The sequence below is a fragment of the Molothrus ater genome, chromosome 13 (genome assembly GCF_012460135.2).
Source record: "Molothrus ater isolate BHLD 08-10-18 breed brown headed cowbird chromosome 13, BPBGC_Mater_1.1, whole genome shotgun sequence".
Taxonomy (NCBI): domain Eukaryota; kingdom Metazoa; phylum Chordata; class Aves; order Passeriformes; family Icteridae; genus Molothrus; species Molothrus ater.
This window is the reverse complement of record NC_050490.2, coordinates 2,220,330-2,245,257: the sequence shown is the minus strand read 5'-3', so window position 1 is coordinate 2,245,257 and position 24,928 is coordinate 2,220,330. Positions and strand designations below refer to the sequence as shown.

Here is a 24,928-nt window from a genome sequence, read left to right as displayed (position 1 = left end):
TCCCAGCTGTCACCACCTTTGGCCAGTGTCACCCCGGGCTGGTGTCACTCCCGGGCTGGCACCAGCCTTGGCTGATGTCACGCCAGGTTGGATCATCCCTGGGTTGGTGTCCCCGAGGCTGCCCCCTGGGTGGCAGTAGCTCCTCATGGTGCCAAGGTGTCTCTGCCTGGGTTCCTCGAGCATTTGGGACTCCATGGAGATGGACCCGGTGAGGTGGTGCCGGTGCCTTGGGCACGCACTTGGGGACATCCCCCAGGGAAGCTCCTCCCGCCTCCCACAGTCCTGGACATTGCCCCAGAGATGGAACCATGGGCACCTGAGGAGCCCGGGCTGAGGAGCCCCAGGCTGGGGGTGACAGGGTGCCAGCGCAGGGTGACAAACAAGCCAGGTGACAGCAGGAAGGGGGTTCAGTTCTTGAACATGTCACACAGCAGCTTCTCCATGGGGGTGTTGCCGATGGTGCGGCGGAAGAAGAGCAGCTCCACGCGCTCCGAGGAGATGAAGCGCAGCGCTGGGAGGAGCAGCAGCAGCTTCCCAAACCTGGGGATGGAGCCGTGGCCATGGGTGGGTGTCCCACCCTGGTGTCACCCGTGAGGAGGTGGGGACAGCGGTACCTGACGGGTTGCCCGGGGTAGTGGGAACGGTTGTGCTGGCCCAGCATCACCTGTGACTGGTCCTGCAGGTTCTCCACCTGCTCAGGGTCCTTCAGGCCACGGGTCTCTGCAGGGACAAGGGGGTGACAGGCTGGGTAGGGACATGGGGGTGGCCAGTGGTGGCTGCTAGGGGTGGCCTCACCTGGTTTGAAGAGCACCACGGCCTTCATGCAGGCAAATTCCGTGGGGTCAACAGCCAACGCCTTGAAGCGGCCGAGGGTCTCCTGCAGCGCCCGCACGTCCAGGGTGGCCGGCAGCAGCTTCCCAGGGCCCGGCTCAGGGACAGCCAGGAGCGGGCAGCTCTCCAGGGGCATGGACCACTGGATGGCACAGAGCAGGAACAGCTCACTCCATGCTTCCTCCAGCAGGATCACCTGGGGAGAGCGGGAGGAACCCCAAAATCCCTGTCACCCCCAAAGTCTCCAGGACCTGTAGCCACCACATCTGGTCAGACTGACGAGCATCTGCAGGGGAACCCTGAGAGTGTTGTGGATATGCTCCAACTGGCTGCTACACTTTTTGGGGTTCCTGTTGCCCCTTAGGCAGATCTCCAATTCCTCATGGAGATTGCCAACCCCACCTGGTCACGGAAGGGCAGGTTGGAGAAGACGGGCAGGTTCTTGGCCCATTTCACGGCCATGAAGAGGAGACGTGCTGAGGTCTCATAGATGTTTTCGGGGCTGGCTGCCGGGTACGGCGCCACCTGGTACTCGCCAGCTGTCCGCTCCGGCTCACTGCCTGTCACATCCACTGTCTCATCAGCTGCAGGGGTGGAAGAGGACACTGGTTGTCACCACACTGTGGGGACATCCACCACCCACCCACCCCCCTCTCCACAGGCAGCCACCCACCGTCCTCGGGCTCCAGCTTGGCGCAGGTCTCGGCTGTCATCAGGCTGGCCATGAAGCGATGGTTGGTGGGCGGTGTGGGCGCTCGGGGACCCGGGGTGACAGTGGCACCAGGACCACGAGGAGCCGGACAGGTTGATGGGGGAACCTCACATGTGGTGGCCACGTGCTCAGGGGGCAGCTCAGCATCCAGCTGGATGCTGTCCAGCTGGACCTGGGCTGTGCTGCGGGGCTGGCGCTCGTTCTGCACAGCTGGGCAGACAAGGTGCCATCAGCACCGGCCACCCCGCTGTCACCCCTGCTGTTTGTCACTGTGTGTCCCCCCATCTTACCGTCCTTGTTCATGCCAGCCTGCAGGCACTTCTTGAGCCGGCAGGCCTGGCACTGGTTGCGGTGAGCCTTGTCCACTGGGCAAAGCCCTGTCCCTGCCTGGCACCTATGGGGAGAGGTGGCACATGGCTGCAGCCCCTGAGGTGGCCCCTGTCCCCGAGGAGGGTCCTCCCCCATAGGTACCATGTCTCCCCCCATGGGTTCCCTCCACCCAACAAGTGCCCCACCACCTGTCCCCAAGAGGTGTCCTGTCCCCGCTGGGTGCCCTGTCCCAGTGAATGCTCTGCCTTGATGGGTGTTTTGGCCCCATCAGGGGGCTCTGGACACCCTCTCCACAGGTGTCTCTCCCCCTGCATGCCTGTCCCCTGAGTAGTTTTAAGTCCCACTGGGTCTCTGCCCCACCTATTGCCCATGCCCTGGGGTCCCTGGCCTACTGAGGGTCCATCCCAGGGTACCCTACCCCACTGGGGGCCTGCCCCAAGCTCCCTGTCCTGCTGGGTGTCCATCTGCAAGGTTCCTGTCCCACAGGGTGTCCATCCATTCCCTGCTGGGTGCCCCATCCCATGGGGTCCCTGCTCTGCTGGGTGTCCCTACCCTGCTAGGTGCCCGTTCCCCCCACTCCTGCCCCACTGTGTCCATCCCCTGCATCTCTGACACCCTGGGTGGCTATTCCTGGGGTCCCTGCCCTTTGGGGTGTCCTTTCCTCTATGGTGTCTGTCTGTTCTTACCCCCCTGGATGCCCATCCACAGGGTCCCTGCCCCTCTGACTGCCCTTCTGTGCCCCCATTCCCTGCCCCTGGGGCCCCCCTGTTCCCACCTGTAGATGAGCTTCCTGCGGACGCTGCGCTTGAAGAAGCCGCTGCAGCCATTGCAGGCGTAGATGCCGTAGTGCTTCCCACTGCTGGTGTCCCCACACACCTTGCACAGCAGCACCGGGCTCAGCTCCTTCCCAGGGGCTGGGCTCAGCCCTGTGGGAGGGGAACTGTCACATCTGGGTTGACTCTGGGCATCCCAATGTCCCTCGTCCCACCCACCAGCCCCTGCTGCCTCCCAGCATCCTGGAGATGGGGTGGCTCCTGTCTCTGCTGTTTCAGCCCAGGGACATGAATGGGGACACCTCAGGGACTCCACGCAGGGGTCACCATCTTCCCACAGCCCAGCACACAGAGTGATGCAGGATGGGCTCTCAAAGGAATTTCGAAAATTAAAAAAGGGATTAAGTGGTATTCTTAGGGATGGGGACACCAGGCATCCCAGGAAGGGGACTAAGCATCCCAGCAAAGGGCTGCAATCAGGGATGGGAGGAGTCCTGGAGAAGGAACAGCTCTGGGGACATGGGACACCCCAGACGAGAATCACAGCAGGGAACTGTGGGGATCCTGGTAAAGGGCCAGGGACCAAGGGTATCGAGGAGAGGGGGATACAGGGGACCCCAGGAATCCTGGAGCAGGGGCATAGCTGAGGACCTCAGGGATCCTGGAGAACAAACACAAGTGAGGACCATGGAGAGGTTGGGCACTGCAGGCATCCTGGCCTAGGGAAGGACCATGATGGGGACTCAGCATCTTGCAGAAGGATGGCAGCTGAAGACCCCAGGCATCCCAGCAGACCATGATGGGGCCTTGGGCACCAGGATAAGGACCACGAGGAGAAGCCCAGCCATTCTGGAAAAGGTTAGCAATGGAGAACCCAAATGTCCCAAACAACTATGAGGGGGACACTGGGTGTCTTGGAGATGAACCATAATAGGGACCCCCAGATATCTCAGAGAAGGACCGTGACGGGGACCAAAAGCATCCAGAAGGCCATGATGATCCCAGGCATCGCAGAGAAAAACTGCTATGGAGGACCCCAAGTAACCTGGTGATTGACCACTATGGGGATTCCAAGTATCCCAGAGGATACTTGAAGAGGACCCCCAGCATCTTGGGGAGTGAGCACAGTGGGGGCCCGGCCACCCCAGAGAAAAGCCCGTGTCCCCCCGAGTCGCCCCCGGTGCAGCAGAGCCACCTCTTACCCGTGGGACTCTCATCCAGCCCGGCGCTCACCACCGACCCTGCCGGGGACGCAGCCATCCCGCACCCGGCGCTCCCGACCTATCCCTGTCCGTCTGTCTGTCCCTGTGGATCCCCGCGGAGGCTCCGGCCAGGCGCTGGGTGCTCCGGCAGCTCTGCGGCCAAAGGGGCTCCTGCCTTGCTCTCTTCAAGGCGGCTTAGCGGCGGGCGCTGTGTAAGCAGCCGCCTCTTTGTCACCCTCTTAATCTTTAGTGTCTGCGCGGGGCGGGGGGGATCAATCAGCCACGCGATGAAGAATTAAAAAGGTGCTGAGCCCCAGCCCTGTAACCCTAAACCCCGCGACACCCAAGCCACCCCCCCGCGCGCCGCCGCGGGCCACCGTGGAGGTGTCACCCTGTCACTGCCACCCCCCCAGCACTGCCAGGCCGAGATTGCGGCAGAGGAGGGAGATGGGGCTGGGGCTGGGGACCCCCCGTGTGTGTCGTCCTCCCCTTGGGACCCACCAGGTCCTGTAAGCGCATAAGCCCTTCACTAAGGCGGTTAGAGGGGAATAACGAAAAGTGGTAATTAAGGGGGGTAATTTCCCTGCCCCCAAGTAATTAATTACCGGCCCTGATGGCGAGGGGAGGGGGGATGCTCGGTGGGATCCCCGCTGTGCCTCAGCATCCCCTCGCGGGGACGGGGCCCTCCACGGATGTTGGGGCTGCTGACACGGCAGAGGGTGGGGGCCAGGTGGCCCCGGGGTTATGCAACCACCGCTAAACCCTCGCGGTGACAGGGCAGCACAATTTGGGATTTGTGGGCTTTAGCCGCTAAACCCCCCCGCCCCACTCAGGGGGGTGGCGGGTGGCCACCGTCACGGGCCCGGCTTGTCCCCGGCCATGGGCCAGGCTGAGGACAGGGGCTCCCGGCCTGCTGTGCCCCTTCCAGAGGGGCTCAGGGTGTTGAAGCCCTGAAGGTGGCCCAGGGGACAGGCCCTGGCAGCCGGTCCCTGCTGAAGGCTGTCAGCAGTGACTCCAGTGGATCCAGGGGCTGAGGATCACCCCTGCAGCATCCTCGACTGATGCGGCTCCATCCCCGCTGCCTGCAGCGTTCCTGCATCCTCCTGCCTGTGGCATGGCTCCATCCTCCCGCCTACAACCTACTTCCATCCCTTTTGCTTGAAGCGTTTCTCCATCTTAACAGTCTGCACTGTGACTCACTCGACCAGCCTTGCCTGCACCATGGCTCCATGTTCCCACCTGCAGCGACATTCCATCACCCTTCCTGACTGTATGGCTCCATCGTCCTTCCTGCCTGCACCACGGCTCCATCCCTGCCTGCACCACAGCTCCATCCCTGCCTGCACCACGGCTCCATCCCTGCCTGCACCACGGCTCCATGCCCTTCCAGCCCCCTCCCAGCCTGGGACCCCCATTTCCCCACGGTGCCCTGTCCCACCCACAGCCCCGTGCTGACCCAGATCTCTGGCCGCCACCATCTGCGGCATGGCCACCTCCTCCTCCCGCAGCAGAATTATGACGCTGGGCTAATGCAGAAGGAGCAAGCTGTCACCTCCCTGCCCAGCCCCTGGGTGCCTCCACACCTCTCACCCAAGGGTGGAACACTCCCGGGGCTGCAGGAACCCCAGCATCCCGGCATGCCAGCCCAGCCGTGGGGACACGGGCGGGCAGCACCAGGGACAGCGGGGACGGCCAGCATGGCGGTACAGCTGAGTTAGGCTAATTTACCCATCCCCTCCTTGCCGTTGGGTAAAAGCCAGCTCTGGAGCAGGGATTTGGGAGGGGGATTAGCTGGGCCAACCATCTGCTGCCAGCCAATCATCAGCACCTCCAGGAAAGCCAATAATTACAAAAATATGGTTTCCCACCCCGTTTCTCCTTTGCACCCTGATGGGTGCTGTCCCTATGGTGGAATCCCTGTGGAGCAGCACCCTGTCCTCTTCCTGGGGATGAGAGCTCCATGAGCACCCAACTGGGCACTGCTGGGACCCCAGCCCAAGCCCAGCCTGTTTGGGTGAGACACGAGCAGGCCTGGAGGCCTGGAGGGGCTGAGGGTGTGGGTGGGGGTGAAGGAGCAAACGTTAAAGCCCGAGGCGGGGTCGTGACTCGGCCCGGTCACAGATGCTGGGGCAGATGCCATGGGATTACCCAGCCTAAAACCTTGGGATCTGCCCCCCTTCCCCCCAGCAGGCAGAGAGCGTTTAATTACTAATTTACTAATTACCTAAAGATGCTGGCGATGGGCTTGAGACCTGCGGTCAGGAGCAGCCCCAGGGCTCCAGCCACCCTAATCCCACTGGCTGTGGGGAGCTGGTGGATGCACCCTGGCCAGGGACAGCTTGGCTGGGGACACTGAGTGACCCAGGGAAGCACCACTGTCCTGGCAGTCCTGCTCCTGTTGGTGATGGCCTGGAGTGCTGGGGAATGGGACAGGACAGTGGGGACAAGGAGGAGACAATGAGGACAAGAGAACATGATGGGAACCGGGAGGAGATATTGGGGATCAAGGGATGACAGTGGGGACCAGGAGGGGATGATGGAGACCAAGAGGAGTCGATGGGAGAGGGAGGGGAGACGATAGGGACCAAGAGGTGACAACAAGGATCAGGAGGGGGTGATGGGAACAAGAAGGAGGTGATGAGGACTGGGAGGCAATAATGAGGATCATGAGGGGACAATGGGAACCTGGATGTTTAGATAGTGACCCCGAGACAATGACAAATGGGAAGAGCAGGAGGTGACAGCAGTGACCAGGAAGGGATGATGGAGACCAGGACATGACAATAGGGACCATGTGAGGATGATGGGGACCAGGAAGGTGTGACAGAGATCATGAGGGGGCAGTGAGATGCAATAGGGTGATGGAGATCATGAGGGGATAGTAAGGACTGAGATGGGATGATGGGGACTGGGAGGGGAGGATGGGAATGAGAAGGGTGTGATGGGTGCATGTGGGCAAGACAACAGAGGCCAGGAGAGGATGGTGGAGATCAGAAGGGGACAAGACCAACAAAAGATGACATGAAGTTCCAGGAGGGTGGCTGTGGGACCGGAGGTGGCTGGGAAGGGTTAATGTGGCCGCCTGCACTGAGCTGGGTCCAGGCCAGGCTCAGGTTTCACCTGTAATTAGCTCTTGTTTATTGGAGGCTCCTTGATAAATGATTCTTTGGAGGTTGCCCGATGACAGAGGGTGACAGTCACCCACCTGAGCCCTGCTAAAGCCTTCACTGACCCCCAGCACCAGGATTAAAGTTTAATGTGACTCTGGAGCTGACCCCAGGCATGCACCATTCTGGGGTGACAGGGCTGGGGACAGGCTGGTGGCCATCCCTGGGACATGGGGCTGGGTACAGGCTGATGGTCTCACAGCACCAGAGGGTTTTGGCACCAAGAGATGATTTGTCCTAAGCCTGGTGGTCAGTGGTTACCAAGGCATTGTGGCCACAGGGCTGTTTCCTGACTCCTTTGGGGTCACCCAAGAAGTTTGTGGATGAAATGTCACACCAGGTTGGGTTTGTCCCCCTGGGACTGGCCCTCCAGGATGGGCACAGTGCCACGGTGCAGCCGGTCGGGGCACATTCCCAGGCACCGGCGGAGCCACCGCGGTGCTGGGGGCGGGCGGAGCTCCTGCCCCGCAGGCACCTTTAGAGCAGCGGCAGCCCGGGAAGCACAGAGCGCCGAGGGGACCTTGGAGGCGACCCCAAGGTGAGGCAGGAGGGCACAGAACGAGCCCTGAGGCTGCAGCTTGGGTGTCAGCGGGGTGACATGTCACCACAACTGTGGGGACAGAGAAGTGCCCCAGGTATGGGGTACCTGTCCCCACTCCTGGGCATTGTGTTTTCTCCTTGCAGATGAATCTCCTCGCCCAGGTAAAGGGGGAGCCGGCAGGAAGGACACCTGCAGCCAGGTGATCCCACCCTTCTGCTGTGGTACCCAGGGCCCTGGACCCCACAGCTGGGACCGGCCTGGCGCTGGCTCTGGGCTGGGGGGTGAGGGAGTGGCCGGGGAGGCTGGGCTGGGCTGGGTGCTGGCAGAGATGGGGGTGGCAGGGGACGGGGTCAGAAGGGGACGGGTCCCGTCTTGCCCTGCCCTCTCTCCCCACAGGTGAGCTCCCTCCTTCAGACCCTGCAAGCCCCGGACTGGCTGTTCCTCCAGCCCTGGCACTGGCTGGGCTCCTGGGTATGGCAGGTTTGGGGGTGTTGGCATGAGAATCTCAGCCAGGTGCTCGGGCAGGGGGTGGCAGCAGCCCAGGCCAGGGCTGAGCCATGACACGGGTGCCACTGGGGCTGATGCAAGGTGTTTGTCCCTCCAGGTGAGCAGCTCCAGGCAGGTAAGTGCTGGCATTGCCCCTGGGCCCTGCACTGCCCGTCTCACCCCTGGCACAACTGAGCCAAATCCTGCCCACCCTGCCTTTTCCTCGGCACCCATGGGTGCTTCAGCACCTGGAGGAGGCAGCCCCTTCCCAAAGGGTTTCCATCCATGGAGACCTGGACCCAATCTGTGCTTAAGCCACCAATGGTGTGGGATGAGCCAGCAGGTCAGTGACACTGCTGGTGTCCCCAGGGCACCGGTGGCCCTGAAACACAGCTGGGTCCCCAGGCAGTGACTGGGGCAGTGACCACGGCAGGGTTCTTCCTCTGCGAGGGGCTGCTGGGACAACACTTCAACATTGTCCCCAACGGGGTGGCTGAGCCCCAGCCTGGGGACCTCTTCCTCTTCCCGCTGGCCTCAGGGGGCCCTGGCTGGTGGGGCGCCCACGCTGGCATCTACTGCGGTGACGGGGAGATCATCCACCTGGAAGGTGAGCCCCGGGAGCTGTCATGGCATGGGGACATCTCCGTGGAAGGACATCTCCACGGGAGGGACATGGGGTACAGAGTCTGCTTCGCCCTGCAGGCAGCTCAGGGATGTCACCATCGGGCATCGTGGCCAAGCACGGCAAGAGCCACCTGCTGCGGACGCGGGGCTGGGCCCGGGTGCTGCGCAGGAAGGGGGCGCTGGACGTGGCCGCGCTGCAGCGCCGGGTCCGGGCGGCCATGGAGCAGCCCCTGGAGTACGACACCATCTCCTGCAACTGCATCCACTTCGCCCTCGCCCTCCTGGGGCTGGGCCACCTTGCTGGTGCCATGGTGGGTGCCGCCTCCAGATCAGGTGTCACCAACCCGGGGTACTTTGGCATCTGCTCCAGGCAAGTGTCACCAAACCTCTTCTGTTTTCCCAGGTGTCCCCAGCGCTGCAGTGATGGAGGTGATGGTGTGTCGCAGACATATTTTATGAAAAATCCTTTTGCCAGGATCTTTTCTCCCGAGAAGCTGAGAAGCTTCAGCTTCTCCATGTTTTGCTGCTTTGGAACATGATTTGGAGAATTGTTTACCCAGCATGTGAAATTGTTTTTACTTGATGACCAATGACAGCCACCTGTGTCGAGGCTGTGAGCAGTCACAAGATTTTATTATCATTCCTTTTCATTCCTTGCCAGCCTTCTGATGAAATCCTTTCTTCTATTCTTGTAGTATAGTTTTAATATATAATTTTCTTTTAATATAATATATATCATAAAATAATAAATCAGCCTTCTGAAACATGGAGTCAAGATTCTCATCTCTTCCCTCGTCCTGGGACCCCTGTGAACACAACCACAATGGTGCTCCTGTGGAATATGTGGGACTGGAGCATCTTCCCCTGGGCACCAGAACTGCACCAGTGATTTGCCAATCCTCCTGTGTGGCAATAAACAGTTGCATGGAAACCCTGTGCCAACCCTGTTTGATTTGTTGTTTTCTCACTTTTCCCAGAAGCTGCTGTCAAGGGAGCTTGTCACCCCTTGAAGGGAGAGGCTGCTCTTTGCTCCCCATGGCCTCCTGAGACAATCATCTGCCTCTTCCACTGCTGGCATTTAATTTTGAGCATAAAAATGAATATTCCTTGGGCTGCTGGGTTGAAAATGGGCCAAAAGGCTGGATCAGGCCTGGCTGGAGGCTGGTGGTGTACCCCAGGGGTCAGCTCTGTGTCCAGTCCTGGTCAACCTCTTCATTACTGGTCCATTTGATGAGGTAGAGTGTATCTGCAGTGAGGGGGAGCGAGTCACCAACCCGTGGTGGTGCTGGCACCCCAGAGTGCTGGGTCCTGTGCTGGGCTCTCCAGCATGAGAGAGACAGGGACACGCTGGAGAGACACCACAAAGGGCCACCAAGGGTCTGGAGCATTTTCCTAGGGAGGGAAGCTGGATGAGCTGGGGCAGTTCAGCAGGAAGGAGGGAATGTCCAGTGGGATTTTATCCCTGTTTATTGGGGGGGGAAGAAGGGGGAATCTTCTCTGTGTCTCCTGAGGGTTGGGGTCTCTGGGAGAGCAGCAGGGTCTCCAGGAAGGTCTGAGATCCAAGCAGGGCTGGGGGCCCTGGGAGGGCTGTGGGGGCCCTGGGAGGGCTGGAATGAGTGTGTTTCTGTGCTAAAGATTAATTGGTGTCCATTAATTAGATGCTTTATTCAATTCTGCTACCTGAACCATGGCCATTTTCCCTCCCTGCCCTATTCCTGTGGGATGGGGTGAGTGCTGTCCCATCACACAGCTCCAGGTCTTGTCAGTTGCCTGGAGAAACAATAGTGGGAATATCTGCCAATAGTTTAAAGTACCTGGGAAAAATCAAAGAAATGCAAACAGAATCTTATAATAACATAAATAATGATACCTTATGACTGATATAATTTATAGTAATATATAAAATATATATATGAAACACTGTAATATGCATAGTCATATCTACAATAATATTTGTATTTAACATCTGTAGTATAGTTAATATATGATCATATATCTAGTATATAATTCCTATCATGTTATTGATAATAATATTAAATATAAACTGCAATATCTATAAGAATAATATAAATTAATACCATACCTAATATATATAATAATTTAGATATCATATATCATATATACTACCATGTGGAATAGAGATCATAAATTATTGAATTTTATCAGATAGTAGATAATACATAATACATAATACAATATGTAATATGTACCACATTAAATAATATATACTATATAATAGAATTCATATAATCTGCAATATAATATAACATATACCATAACATGTGGCATATATAACTTATTGCATATATTATAAAATATATAAACTGTAGAATGTAGAATGGTTTATGGATTATCTATAACATAGCATGTTATAGATATGCCATTGAATATGGCAAATATATAGTATTGCATACTTAATGAAATCTGTAATATTTTATAATGTAATGTAATAAATAACATGCAATATATGGTATATAGTATGCAGCATGTAATAGAGTATATAAATTATATGTAATGTATAAATAAATGTATATTATGTGTACTGCACACAGTATTACATATAAAATACAGTAAGATTTAATAATTCATATTATAACACCCGAACATATAACATTCTTTACTGTAATGTAATCTATTTTAAATACATCTAATTGTAATCATACACAATCATCTCTATTACAATAATTATAAGATTTTTGTGGTTCTGGACGGGTATGTGTGCGGCTGTGAGCTCAGTGACTGTCCCTCTATCACAGCCATGTCCCCAGCTTTGCTCTCCTAAGCTCACCCGTGTCCCGCTCCCAAACCTGCGCAGGTGCGGGGCCGCAGGGACCCCTGTGGGGCAGCCGGGCTCCCCTTGCGCCGCCGTTCCCGGTGCCGGCGGGGGTCGGTGCAGCCGGGCTGCCCCCGGCGGGGGCCGGGCCCGTCCCCGCCCGCGCTGACATCAGTTCCCTCCCGCGTCCCCCCCGCATCCCGCATCCCGCATCCCTCCCGCCGCCATGGCCGCCAGCCCGGCCTACGGCGAGGAGAAGGGCGGCTCCTCCAGCCTGGGCGAGCCCGAGTACGGCCACGACCCCGCCAGCGGCGGCATCTTCTCCTCCGACTACAAGAGGTGGGGACAATGCGGGCGCAGGGGACAAGGACGAGCCGGCCCGTGCGGCCGCCGCTGAGGCCTTCGCCGCCGCGCTTGGGGGGATGTGGTACCCGAGCCGGGGCTGGAGCGGCCCCCGACGTGGGGACGGGGACAGGGACGGGGATGTGGATGAGGATGGTGATGGGGATGTAGATAGGAATAGGGATAAGGATGAGGATGGGGACAGGGATGGGGCAGGGAATGCGGTCACGTCGCCGCCACCGTCACTGCAGGTTGCAAAGGCCGGAGAGGGTGGGAACACCGCGGGATTTTGGAGATGGTGCGGTTGGGGGAGATGTGCGGGGATCCCCCTTGAGCCTACCACCCTCGGGCTGGGGCATCCCGGGCGCGGTGTTCCCACCACGGGATCTGCTGGATCCTGTGGCTCTCCTGAGCTCACACCCCCCCACCGCATCGAGGGGGGCGATGTTGAGGAATGTCACCCTGCCGTGGGACAGGCTCCTGCGGGGGGCAGGGGTGAAGAGCAGTGGGGGGTGTGCTCCTGGAGCTGCAGGGATGTCTCTTGGCCCTCCTTAGTGTCAGTGTCCCCCACTCTGGCGCTGTCCCCCCGTCCCTGCTGCCCCAGCAGGAAATCACTGAGTCACCGTCTGACAGCATCACACTCTCTACCCCCGGCTGTGTCCCCCAGTCCAGCAGGGTCTCCCCATCCCTGCCCCTCTGGTGGTATCCCCCCATATGACAGTGTCCCTCCTGTCCTGATTCCCTGGCAGTGTCCCCCACTTTGAATGTGTATCCCATCCTGATCTCTTGGCAATGTCCCCCGTTTGGGAGTGTCCCCTCTCTCCCTGTACTCCTCCCTAATGCTGAAGTGTCCCCCATTCTGGATGTGTCCCTGATTTGTGATCTGCTGGCAGTGTCCCCATCTCACTGGGTCTCCCCTTCCCTGAACCCCTGGCAGTGTCCCCTTTCCCCTGATACTCTGGCAATGTCCCCAGTATGACAGTGTCCAGCCAGTCCTGAGCTCCTGGCACTGTCCCCCACTCTGGATGTGCCCTCCATCCATGACCTTCCAGCAATATCCCCATTTCATGCTGTCCCCCCCTTTCCTGATCCCTTAGTAGTGTCCCTTGCAGTGTAACACTCCCTACCCCTGGCTGTGTCCCCCAGTATGACAATTTCCCCCAGCCCTGATCCACCAGCAGTGTCCTCCAGTCTGGCAGTGCCCTCTATCCATGACCCACTGGCAGTGTCTCCATCTCAGAGTGTTTGTCCCTCCCACAGGCCCCTGGCAGTGTCCCCCAGTTTGTCCAAGTCTCCCCCTCTCTGATCCCTCCTTGGCAATGTCTCCCAGCCTGGAAATACTCCCCTGTTCCCATGTCTGCCAGTGTCCCCTGACCCCCACTGGCAGTGTCCCCCACTCTGGAAGCATCCCCCAGCCCTGACACGCTGGTTGTGTCTCCCCGTCTGTCCAGGTTACCTCAGTGATCTGCTACCAGTGCTTCCCACTCTGGCAGTGTCACCGCCCTCATGGCAGTGTCCCCTTACCCCTGACCTCCTGGCAGTGTCCCTCACACCGACAGTGTCCCCCACATCCACAGTGTCATTATAATCTGCATGCTGCTCTTTGCCAGAGCCACACCAGGTCTGTCACCAGTCCTGTGAGCCATCTATGGCATCCATAGCACATGGGACAAGACAAATGCACCCAGTGTGACCCCACCTCCCAGGTCGGACACCCACAGGTGCCCCATCATGCCATCCTACCACCGAGGCACAGTGTCCCACCATGATGTGCGTTCCCTGCCCAGGACTGAGCCACTCAGCACTGGGGAAGGAGCTCCCTGCAGTGTCCCCAGGTCCCAGCTGCAGGTCAGATGTCACTTTGGACGTGACATCCCAAGCTGGCCTCACCCACTGGGAGCTGCGTCCTGATCTCGGCTGCAACCCAACCCCAACCACGGCATCAGGTTTCAGCCCACTGTGCTGGGCAGAGGAGCGGGGCCACAGCCCTGTCACCATCCCCAGGGCCACTACCGCCGGTCACAGCCATGGTGTCCTTGCCACCAGTGCAGAAACTGCTGCGGCAGCTGCCGGTGGGGCCGGCTGGCTGGCCGAAAAACACCAGAGGGTGCTGGTGTGGCCGAGGAGGTGACAAGCCCGGTGCTGGCCCCCGAGGCTGGACAAGCCACCTGCTACAGCGCCCTGCGAGCCGATGAGCTGCGGCCACTCGCCAGCACCAAGCCCGCAGGGGACACTGGCACCGGGCCACCGCCGCGGTAAGACTCCCCCAGGGAGTGCCCCCAGGACCCTCTGGTGATGGTGGCTCTGGACGTGCATCGTCCCATGGGTGTCACCCTCAGATGCAGCCTTGCAGGTGCCCCCAGTTTAAGGGGTGACCAGTGTCCCTTAGAAAAGAGGACAGTGGAAACAACTTTACAAAAGGCTGGTGGCATTTTCCCAGTCCAGGGAGGGGACCAGGGAAGGACTTTGCATCAGGGAGTGCTTGCCATCCATGCCACTGTGTCCATGAGGGAACAAGGGATACCCAGCCAAGCCAGGATGGAGCTGGTGATGGGCACCTGTGGTTTAGGGTGACAACCACAGCCAGGATGGGAAGGGGTTCTTGCCCCAGTGCCTGGGATGAGGATGGCACTGGGCGCTAGCACCATGCCAGTCCCTCCGGTTCCTCTTTCACCTTGCTGTAACTCAACTCCTGTTCCCATAAATATTTCATGATGAAGGGTTGGATTGCCAGCCTGATGGAAGGCTGGGATCAGAAAAAAAAAAAGACTAAAAACAGGTAAAAATGTGAAAATGGGATTTTTTTTCCCCCCTGGTGTGGTTCAGGCATGATGACCTCAAGGAGATGCTTGACAGCAACAAGGATTCACTCAAGCTGGAGGCCATGAAGAGGATTGTGGCGGTGGGTGTTGTTGTCACTGGTGGGGACCACTGCTGGTGCCAAGCTGACTCATGCTGTACCAGCCCCTGCAGTGCCAGCTGCCCAGTGTCACACCACTTCTTTTCCCCCTAGATGATTGCCCGTGGTAAAAACGCCTCTGATCTCTTCCCAGCTGTGGTGAAAAACGTTGCCTGCAAGAACATTGAGGTGAGGAAGATCTTGAGTGGCCCTGGCAGCATCCCAGGGTCTGGCACTTTCCCTGTTTTTGGGGATTGGCTGGAGTTTGGGGGCTCTGAGGTGGCACCTTCACCCTGCAGGTGAAGAAGCTGGTGTACGTGTACCTGGTGCGCTATGCAGAAGAGCAGCAGGATCTGGCCCTGCTCTCCATCTCCACCTTCCAGCGAGGACTCAAGGTGGGCTGGTCTGAGGACCCAGGGGAGGTCTGGAGGAGCACTGAGCCTCCCACAGCTGCACTGCAGCCCCCCTCATGTCCCCACAGGACCCCAACCAGCTGATCCGTGCCAGCGCCCTGCGAGTCCTGTCCAGCATCCGCGTGCCCATCATCGTGCCCATCATGATGCTGGCCATCAAGGAGGCCGCCTCGGACATGTCCCCGTACGTGCGCAAGACAGCCGCCCATGCCATCCCCAAGCTGTACAGGTAACGGGGAGGGGATCAGCTGCTGAATGTAAGGTACACCAGTTGTTGTGATAAAGCAGCCAGGACTCAGTTTCTTCATGCAGAAGAGCCAATTCTTTAGTCACAAAGCTGATATTTACAGGAAATATCAGAAGGCACTGTATTAGACCTAATTGGCTGACAATACACTGACACTCAGTTTATTAGTCAGTAAATGGCCAGGGTGTACATCTGTCAAATCTCTCCATTTTTGGTTAGTTTACATATTTTGTTCACTGATTCCCATGGGAGAGATTTCTTGTTTATTACAGGTGCAGACAGTTTCTTGCTAGAATAGCTTGTTATGCTAATTGCTTTCACTCTTGTGATTTTTCACACGGGGAAGTTACAAGCTAACTGCTAGCTTAGCTAGAGTAATAGGGCCTAAATCATATTTTAGAAGGCCTTTCTTTTATAATTTCTTTACCTGTATGCAACATCAATAAGGGTCTTGGCTGCTTGGTACAGGCAGGGATGGGGAGGAGTTTGGTCCAGCATCACCTGCCCTGCTCCTCCCTCACAGCCTCGACTCAGACCAGAAGGACCAGCTCATCGAAGTGATCGAGAAGCTGCTGGCCGACAAAACCACAGTGAGCAGGATTCTGTGTCTCCCCCCCTCTAAATCTGGGAACATCACTGGCCTTGTGCCCTCATGGGGATGGAGGTGTTCCCACCAAATTGGTGTCATCTTGGGGATGCTGCTATCCCCACAGAGCTGGCATCCTCATGGGATGCCATTGTCCTCACTGATCCAACAGCCATGAAGGGATGCAGCCATCTCCCAAGCCAACATCTTTGTGGGAATGTCACTGTCCCTAGCAAGACAGAATCCTCATAAGAATGCCACTGTCCCCACTGATCCAGCATTCTCACAGGAATGCAGATGTTCCCACCAAATTAGTGTCCTTGTGGGGATGAAGACATCCCTGGAGAGCTGGCATCCTTGTGGGAGTGCTGCTGTCCCTACTGGGCCAACAGCCTCATGGGAATTCATCAACTCCACTGAGCTGGCATCCCTACAAGGAAGGGTTGCCCACCAAACCAGCACCCTTATGGAGATGCCACCATCCCCACCAAACCAACACCTTGTTGATGATCCCACCACTCCAGGAAGTCACCCCAAGCTTTTCTTCTGCAGCTGGTGGCTGGCAGCGTGGTGATGGCATTCGAGGAGGTTTGCCCAGAGCGCATAGACCTCATCCACAAGAACTACCGCAAGCTCTGCAACCTGCTCATCGATGTGGAGGAGTGGGGGCAGGTGGTCATCATCAACATGCTGACCCGCTACGCACGCACCCAGTTCCTCAGCCCCAACCAGAACGTAAGTTGGGATGTCCTGGGAGCCCCTAGGGAGGTGGGGTGAAGGGGGAGTGTTCTTGGGAATGAAAATGATCCCACCTGCCAGCAGGAGTCCTTGCTGGAGGAGAACACTGAGAAGGCTTTCTATGGCTCTGAGGAGGAGGACTCCAAGGATGCCAAGGCTGAGGCAGCCTCGCTGGCCAAGCGCAAGCCCTACGTCATGGACCCCGACCACCGCCTCCTCCTGCGCAACACCAAGCCCCTGCTGCAGAGCCGCAACGCTGCAGTGAGACCCTCACTCCCACCCTGTTCCTTCCCCAGGGCCACTGGTGGTGTCCGTCTGTCTGGGCTTATGATGTCCCCACAGTCTAGGACTCACTGGGATGCTTGAGGGACACCCAGAAGTGGGTGTCCTCAGGGTCAGGCTACCTCCAAGTGTTGAGAGTGGGACTGGGGGACATGGCCATTCCTCAGGGTGTCCCCCATTCCCACCATGTGACACTTGGGTGTGTGTCCATAGGTGGTGATGGCCGTGGCACAGCTCTACTTCCACCTGGCACCCAAGGCAGAGGTTGGAGTCATTGCCAAGGCACTGGTACGGCTCCTGCGGAGTCACAGGTCTGTGGCACCTTGGCTGTGGTGGTGTCCTACCCCTCCACCCGAGTTGTTGGAACCTATGTGGAGCTCCAAGACCCTTTTTGAGAGACCCCCCAAAAAGCCCATCCCTTGAGGGACATCAGGTTGGAGGCCTTTTTGGGCTGGTCCAGACATGGGATGACAGCATCTTGGTGGCACCAGGCTGGTGGTGGGTCCTGGCCCATATTCACAGGGACTTACTGAGGGTGCTTGGCCCTTGCCCCAGTGACCATGTCCCCTCTTTGTCCCCACAGTGAGGTGCAGTATGTTGTGCTACAGAATGTGGCCACCATGTCCATCAAGCGGCGGGTGAGTCTCAGACTTGGTGTGGGAGGAGTTGGCCCTGTTGACCCAGAGATGACACTAATGTCTCTGGCTGTACATGCAGGGGATGTTTGAGCCCTACCTGAAAAGTTTCTACATCCGCTCAACGGACCCCACACAGATCAAGATCCTCAAGGTGAGCTGGAAACACCTGTCAGGAGTGGGTTTGGGGCTTCATGGAGCCCTTTCTTTGGGTCAGCTGTCCTCATGCCCTGGGGACAGGAGGACATCAAGACCCCTGTGCCCTGTCACCATGCCCCTGTGCTGCTCATCTCTTCCTCATTTCCACAGCTGGAGGTCCTCACCAACCTGGCCAATGAGACCAACATCTCCACCATCCTGAGAGAGTTCCAGGTATGCCATGGCCATACTGAGGCTGCCACCTTGGCATGGCTCTTGGTGCCAAACCACCACCATGGAGGGGGCAGAGGAGAGCCCCTCCAGGAGGAGTGGGCTGAGGCCATACCAACCCCATCAGTGGTTCCAAAGGGCCCCAATGTGTGACCACTGCCAGGGGGGATGTCCAGCACTGGCACATGGGTGACATGTCATGTGTGCCCTTCATGTGCAGACCTACATCCGCAGCATGGACAAGGACTTTGTGGCGGCCACTATCCAAGCCATCGGGCGCTGTGCCACCAACATCGGGAAGGTGCGGGACACCTGCCTCAATGGCCTGGTCCAGCTCCTCTCCAACAGGGATGGTGAGTACACACAGCAGGGTTGAAATGGGAGCTCCATCACTCTCAGGGCAGGACCCAACTGAGGCTGGGTCTCTGCCCACAGAGCTGGTGGTGGCCGAATCCGTGGTGGTCATCAAAAAGCTGCTGCAGATGCAGCCGGCCCAGCACAGCGAGATCATCAAGCACATGGCCAAGCTCACTGACAACATCCAGGTTGGTTGGGGTGTTGCTGAACCACAGGAGCAGGGGATGGCAGCAGTGCCACATGTCTGGGGGCATTTCACAGGTGCCAATGGCACGGGCCAGCATCTTGTGGCTCATTGGCGAGTACTGCGAGCACGTGCCCAAGATTGCACCTGATGTGCTGCGCAAGATGGCCAAGTCCTTCACCAACGAGGAGGACATTGTCAAGCTGCAGGTCATCAATCTGGCAGCTAAGCTCTACCTGACCAACTCTAAGCAGGTACCGGGGATGTGATCCTAGGGTGGGCCTCAGTTTCCCTGCCAGGGAGGGAGAGGCCAGCCCTGAGCATGTTCTCTGCTGCAGAGCAAGCTGCTGACCCAGTATGTCCTCAACTTGGCCAAGTATGACCAGAATTATGACATCCGCGACCGGGCTCGCTTCATCCGCCAGCTCATCGTGCCCACTGAGAAGAGCGGGGCCCTCAATAAATACGCCAAGAAACTCTTCCTGGCCCAAAAACCAGCTCCCATCTTGGAATCTTCTTTCAAAGGTACCCATCCCTGATCACAGGGCATTGGGACATGGGGCACAAGCTGTCACCACAATATTGCATGGCTCTCCCTGAGTTGCTTCCTTTCACCTCGTTGTAGATCGGGACCATTTCCAACTGGGCTCCCTGTCCCATCTGCTCAACGCTAAGGCCGTGGGCTACCAGGAGCTGCCCGACTGGCCGGATGAGGCCCCTGACCCCTCTGTGAGGAATGTGGAGGTGCGTGGAGCACCTCAGGTGCATGGGGGAGGAGGGGCCAAGGTGGGGACACTGACTCAAGGTCTTGGAAGAGCCCCAGAAGGTGCCTAGGTACTGCTCACCTGTCCCCATTCCCTCTCTAGTGCTCACACATCCACTTGGGGATGGGGGACAAGGGTGGGTGTTTGGATCCCCCAGTCATGGGGATGGCCCTGCTCCATCAACCCTGTGCCAGCAGGTTCCTGAGTGGACCAAGTGCACCAGCCGGGAGAAGAGGAAGGAGAAGGTGGAGAAGCCTTTCTACTCTGACTCAGAGGGCGAGTCAGGGCCCACGGAGTCAGCAGACAGTGGTAAGGACCTGAGGGCATGAGATATTGGGCAGTGGTCACCGTGGCCATCAGGCAGGTGCCACAATGGTGGGGCATTGGACAGGGGACATGACAGTGGAGACACCCCGTCATGGGAGGGACATGGCAGGAGATGTAGAGGGAGGCAGTGGTGGGCAGTGGGACTATCCAGGAATGCAGCGGGAGGATGCAGTGGAGAGGCAGCAGCAGGTGTGGGGATGCAGTGGGAGGATGGAGGATGTAGTGGGATGAAATGGGAGACGGAGAAATGTGGGGGGACACAGCAGCAGGGCTGAGCTGTGCCCCCACAGAGCCCGAGTCCGGCAGCGAAGAGAACGGCAGCAGCAGCAGCTCTGGCAGCTCCAGCTCTGGCAGCGAGGAGGAGGATGAGGAAGAGGAGGAGGACGACAGTGGCGAGCAGTCAGAGGACAAGGAGGAGGAGGAGGAGGAGAAGAGGCCAAAGAGGAAGGACAAGGACGGTTCCCATAAGGCAGTCTTGGGGACCGCAGGCAGGTACGCCCTGGGAAGGCAGGGGGATGCTCCCAGTGAAACCCCCACTCCAATCCCCTGAGCTGGGCTCTCCCTGTAGCCCCAGCGAGGAAGAGGAGGAGGAGGAAGGGGCAAAGAAGGCCAAGAAGAAGGCCCCGCAGGGGAGGAAGGGCCGTGCCGAAACCTCATCAGAGGCCAGCACCTCCGAGAGCAGCTCCTCTGGCTCAGACTCGGGCTCCGAGGCAGAGGCCAAGCAGAGGAAGGCGGTGAGGGCTGGAATGGGCTGGGATGGGGGCTGCACAGGGATACCTGGACCCTCTATTGAACTCCCATCTCTGCCCTGCTGCAGCCCCCCAGCAGCAAGGCCAGCTCCAAGGAGATCTCCCTGCTTGACCTGGATGACTGTGAGTGGCTGCCTGGAATACGTGAATGGCCGTGGTGGTGGTGCTGGGGAAACTGAGGCATGAGCACTCGCCCCAGTGCCATCAGGACTTCATGGGTCCTTTGGAAGCTGCAAAGCTGGGACAAGAACAGGTGTGGTGAGGGGTCCTTGTCCCCAGAGGATGGCTGTGGGACAGGCAGCTGTGCCTATTGGATTGTCCCCATGTGGCTGTGCACGGGGACAGCCTACAGGGTTGTGTCTACACCCATGGAGCTGTGCCACTGGGCTGTCCTTGTGTGGCTCTCCCCATGGGACTATGCCACCAGGGCTGACCCCACATGGCTGTCCCCATGGGGCTATCCCCATGAGGCTGTCCCCATGGAGCTGTCCCCATGGCACTATGCCACCATTCTGTCCTCATATGGCTGTCCCCATGTGGTTGTCCCCATGGAGCTGTGGCATTGGGCCTGTCCCCATGCTATTGTCCCCATGGAGCTGAGCCACTAGAACTGTCCCTGTGTGGGTGTCCCTATGGGGCTATGCTCACAGCCATGGGGCTGTGAGCTCTTTTAACCCTTTCCTCCCCCCTCCCCACCTTGCAGTCACTCCGCCTCCTCCCCAGCCCATCCCCTCCAGCAGCATCATCTCCACCAGCCTGGTGACTGACCTGGAGGGCCTCACTCTCACCGACACCTCCCTGACACCCACCGTAAGTGTCCCCCATGCCCTTCCTGGGGAGGTCCCAGTCCTCCTGTCACCCGTGGGGGCTCCTGGACCCTCTGCCACCTGCAGGGGTTGCAGGCCACTGTCCCCTGGTGCAGCTGCTGAGCCCAGCATTCAGTGCGGTGAAGACCTACGAGCTGCTGCACCGCATGGCAGGCGAGGGGCTGGCGGTGGAGTACTGCTTCAGCCGCCGGCCCTTCCCGGGAGACCCCCACATGGTGGCCGTCCAGATCCAGATCTCCAACAACACCGACACCGAGGTGAAGAACCTGCGGGTCAACGAACCCAAGCCACTATCTGGCATGCGGATACAGGAGTTCCCTGAGATCGGTATGGCATGGCACGGCGTGGCTGTGACGCTGTGGGAGAGTGGGGACAGGGGTTGGGTGGGAATGTGGGATGTAGTGGCAGCCCTGTGGTTCCAGAGCACCTGGCGCCAGGGGACACAGCCACCGTGGTGATGGGCATCGACTTCTGTGACTCCACCCAGGCGGCAAACTTCCAGCTGTGGTGAGCATCTGGCACCAGGCAGGGCAGGATGGGTGTCCCTAGGGATGCAGGGCATCAGGTGCTCCAGAGATGGGGAAAGTGGGATAGGTATCAACATCCCTCCAGGTAGCAGGAGACAGGAGACAGCAGAAGCAGGGCATGAAGGGATGGAGGACAGCAGGACAGGCACCAGAGTCCTTGCAGGGAAGAGGAGATGGTCAGGTGGGCATGGGGTGGTTGGGGGACAGCAGGAAATGCACATGCCTCTCTGCAAGGGGACAAGGAGGCAGCAGCAGCTCCAGGTCCAGCCTGAGAGGTTCCCCCCATTCCTCAGCTCTTTTGTGCCACAGTTTGCGCAGTCACCCCTGCCCAGGGCAGGGATGGGAAGCAGGACATGGAGAGGGGACATAATCTGAGCACATGCCCCTCTCACCTGCCTGTCTCCCCAGCACCCACACGCGCCAGTTCTACGTCTCCATCCAGCCACCCGTGGGGGAGCTCATGGCCCCTGTCTTCATGAGCGAGAACGAGTTCAAGAAGGAGCAGGGTGAGTGGGGCCAGGGATGGGGACAGGGTGCTGCATGGGCACCCACCACTGACACTCACCCCCAATTTTGTCCTCTCTGCCGCCCTCGCTGTGGCCCTAGAGCACCTGGCACGGCCGGGTGAGGGTAAGTGGTTGCTCAGCTGGCCCCTAGACTAGCTCTGCTCCCCTCACACCCCCCCCCTGCACCCCCAGCCTGTGGGCTGGGGTGACCACCCTGGTGTCAGGGTGGCCTTGTTGGGTCTCCACAAAGTGTGAAGGGCCCATGTCACCCTGGCACTCCCAGAACGGTGTCTGTGAGTGACACCCTGTGTCTCCGTGCTTCTGGATCAGCACATCCTCACCCTGACCCCATGGATGAGGGCAGTGTTGAGCAGGGGGCTTGGTGCCCTGTAGCACCTGGCCCCATTGCTGCCACTGTCCAGAGGAACCCAGCCCCAGGGATGTGGCTACTGCCACCAGGCAGGCACATAGGCATGAGCCCAGGAAGGGTTATGAAGGATTTTCCCAACTCCACTGAATCCTCAACCAAGAGCAAGCAGAGCAGCCAGCTCAGGATGTCATGGGGAACCTGAACGCAGGCAGCTGGAGGGGTATGTCAAAGCAGGGCCCAGCAGGATGTGTGGCCAGAGATGGGCAGGTGCCTCTGTTACCTGCTCTAGGGAAGCTGATGGGCATGAGCGAGATCACAGAGAAGCTGACGCTGCCTGAGAAATGCCGAAGTGACCACACCATCGTCCAGCAAGTGACCTCGGCTGCCAACGTGGGCCGCGTGCCCTGCGGTGCCAGCAATGAGTACAGGTAGCTGCACCCCCCCACCTGGATCAGGCAGGCACTGTCACCCCTCCGTTCCCACCCGAATCACAGTGGGGACACTCAGGGCTTCCTTTAGGACGAGGAGCCTGCATGAACCTAAATGGGACAGTGGCCATGGGTAGCAGGCACCTGCCTGTCCCCACCAGAGCATCCCATGGGACCAGAGGGTGATGGGACAGGTTGCCTTGAAGCCCTGTGTTCACCACCCAACAGGTTTGCAGCCAAGACAGTGACAAGCGGGAGCCTGGTGCTCATCACCCTGGAGCGGCGGGAGGGCTCCACAGCCCAGCTGACCATCAACAGTGAGAAGATGGTCATTGGCACCATGCTGGTGAAGGACATCATCCAGGCCCTGACGCAGTGACAGCCGGGCTCTGTCGCACCCATGGCCCTGCCCTCCCACCCCTTCTGCCCCATGCTGCTCCCCAAAACAATCCCTTGCACCCATTTCTGCCAGGTTTTTTCCTGCCCTGATCCCAAAAGGGGCGGCAGGCAGCAACTCTCGGGCCAGCTTTGCTGCTGGGTGGAAGGAGCAGGATGCAGCAGATGGGATGCAGGGAGGTGTCCTACTTGGAAGAGCAGAAGCAGTTCCAGCCCCCATGGAGCACAGTGTGGCCCCAGTCCCTCACTGTCATCTCCCGATGTAACCCTTATTTATTATGTCCAGGATCTCCCAATAAAGCTCTTCTCCAACCTGCTCCCTTTCCCTCTCTGTTCTGTGGGCACATCAACCCCAGATTCCCCCCATGCTGGGCTCTGCCAGCCTCCCCAGGGCAGCCACAGGGGACATCAGGGGACCAGCCATCCCTTAGCTGACTGGAAACATGCAGAGTGTCCCAGGGGTGGGTGGCTGCTGGGCCCTGCAGAAAACCTGGCACATGGTGTTGGAGTGAACCCCCCAGGGCAGGAGGTGCTCAGTCAGACCAGGGATCTGAGGAGTCTTGGGAGGGTTCCAGCTATTTATTCAAGGCAGAATTGCTCATGCTTCGACCGCAGAAATACCTGCTACGTCAGGGCTGGGTCTGTTCTGCAGTGTCACTGGAGGGATTCCTGGGGCCAGCTCGGGGAGGCGTTTCATCTCCAAACTGGGATTACAAAAAAAGAAGGAAATCTGACTCTTTATTAAGATCTCTCCTCCCAGCACGGGCTGGGTGGGATTTCAGTGAGCACTGGCTCTCTCCATCCAAAGCTGCAGCTCAGCGCAGAGTCAGGCCCGGCACCAGAGGCAGAGGATGAGCAAAGGACATGCGGGAAGGTCTGAATCCCGAACCGCCTCCGCTGTCACAAAAAGGGTGAGGGGCTTTCTGCTTTTTCCGGGTAAGAGATGAAAAAAAACCCTTTGTGTTTTCTGATGGGTGAGGAATTCTGGCTGGAGCAGCAGCAGCAACCGCTGGGTGTCAAGTGCTTGTTCCATAGGAAAAAAGCCCATTCCCATAAGAACAGGGGCTGGAGCTGCAGCTGCCTCAGGGATCACAATAATGCCACCACCCTATTTCCCTTAGGGAGGCTGATTTAACCCTTGGGCTCCTATCCCTTCATGGGCTTGGTGAGTGCCACAGCCTGTGTGTGGAGACATGCCCTTGGAGACCTCACTTTAACCCCCTGGGGGCCCATTCCCTCATGGGGGGTTCAGGGAGCCTCACAGCCTGTGTGTGGGAGCTGCCAGCACTGAGGCGTCCCTGGGAGGGAGTTTGCAGCCAGGCATCAGTGTCACCATTCCATTCTCCTTAGGGGGACTGATTTAAGCCCTTGAGAGACTCATTCTCCCATGGGGAACCCAAAGAGTGCTGAGCCTGGGTGTGGAGAGCTGCTAGAGCCAAAGGAGGTCTGCAAGGGCTAAAGCCAGGCACCACAGCACTGCCATCACCCCATTTTCCTTGGGGAACCCATTTTAACCCCTTTGCATCTCATTCCACTCAGAGGG

At 58.4% G+C, this 24,928-nt stretch overlaps 2 protein-coding genes across 3 annotated transcripts; one reads left to right on the top strand and one right to left on the bottom strand.

Annotated features, from left to right (window-relative positions):
- Nucleotides 1-394: 394 nt before the first annotated feature.
- On the bottom strand, nt 395-4,042 carry NR2E3 (nuclear receptor subfamily 2 group E member 3). Its single transcript, XM_036389769.1, has 8 exons — nt 3,849-4,042; nt 2,649-2,799; nt 1,834-1,937; nt 1,505-1,753; nt 1,234-1,415; nt 796-1,027; nt 615-720; nt 395-540 (listed from the first exon to the last, which is right to left on the bottom strand). Exons 1-8 carry the CDS (start codon nt 3,904-3,906, stop codon nt 408-410), a joined length of 1,215 nt encoding a protein of 404 aa, XP_036245662.1. The 5' UTR covers nt 3,907-4,042; the 3' UTR covers nt 395-407.
- Nucleotides 4,043-11,612: 7,570 nt separating this feature from the next.
- AP3B2 (adaptor related protein complex 3 subunit beta 2) lies at nt 11,613-23,702 on the top strand. Of its 2 annotated transcripts, none has more exons than XM_036389712.2 (27): nt 11,613-11,778; nt 14,608-14,683; nt 14,795-14,869; nt 14,980-15,075; nt 15,162-15,322; nt 15,864-15,930; nt 16,479-16,661; nt 16,746-16,925; nt 17,160-17,257; nt 17,530-17,584; nt 17,664-17,735; nt 17,891-17,953; nt 18,171-18,303; nt 18,386-18,495; nt 18,569-18,745; nt 18,830-19,016; nt 19,117-19,235; nt 19,453-19,564; nt 19,873-20,074; nt 20,151-20,316; nt 20,400-20,454; nt 21,035-21,141; nt 21,254-21,485; nt 21,581-21,665; nt 22,094-22,191; nt 22,851-22,989; nt 23,218-23,702. In XM_036389712.2, exons 1-27 carry the CDS (start codon nt 11,666-11,668, stop codon nt 23,366-23,368), a joined length of 3,312 nt encoding a protein of 1,103 aa, XP_036245605.1. In that variant the 5' UTR covers nt 11,613-11,665; the 3' UTR covers nt 23,369-23,702. The 2 variants fall into 2 exon arrangements, with proteins under 2 accessions (XP_036245605.1, XP_036245606.1); XM_036389713.1 differs by having other exon boundaries at nt 11,614-11,778; nt 16,749-16,925.
- Nucleotides 23,703-24,928: the final 1,226 nt, after the last annotated feature.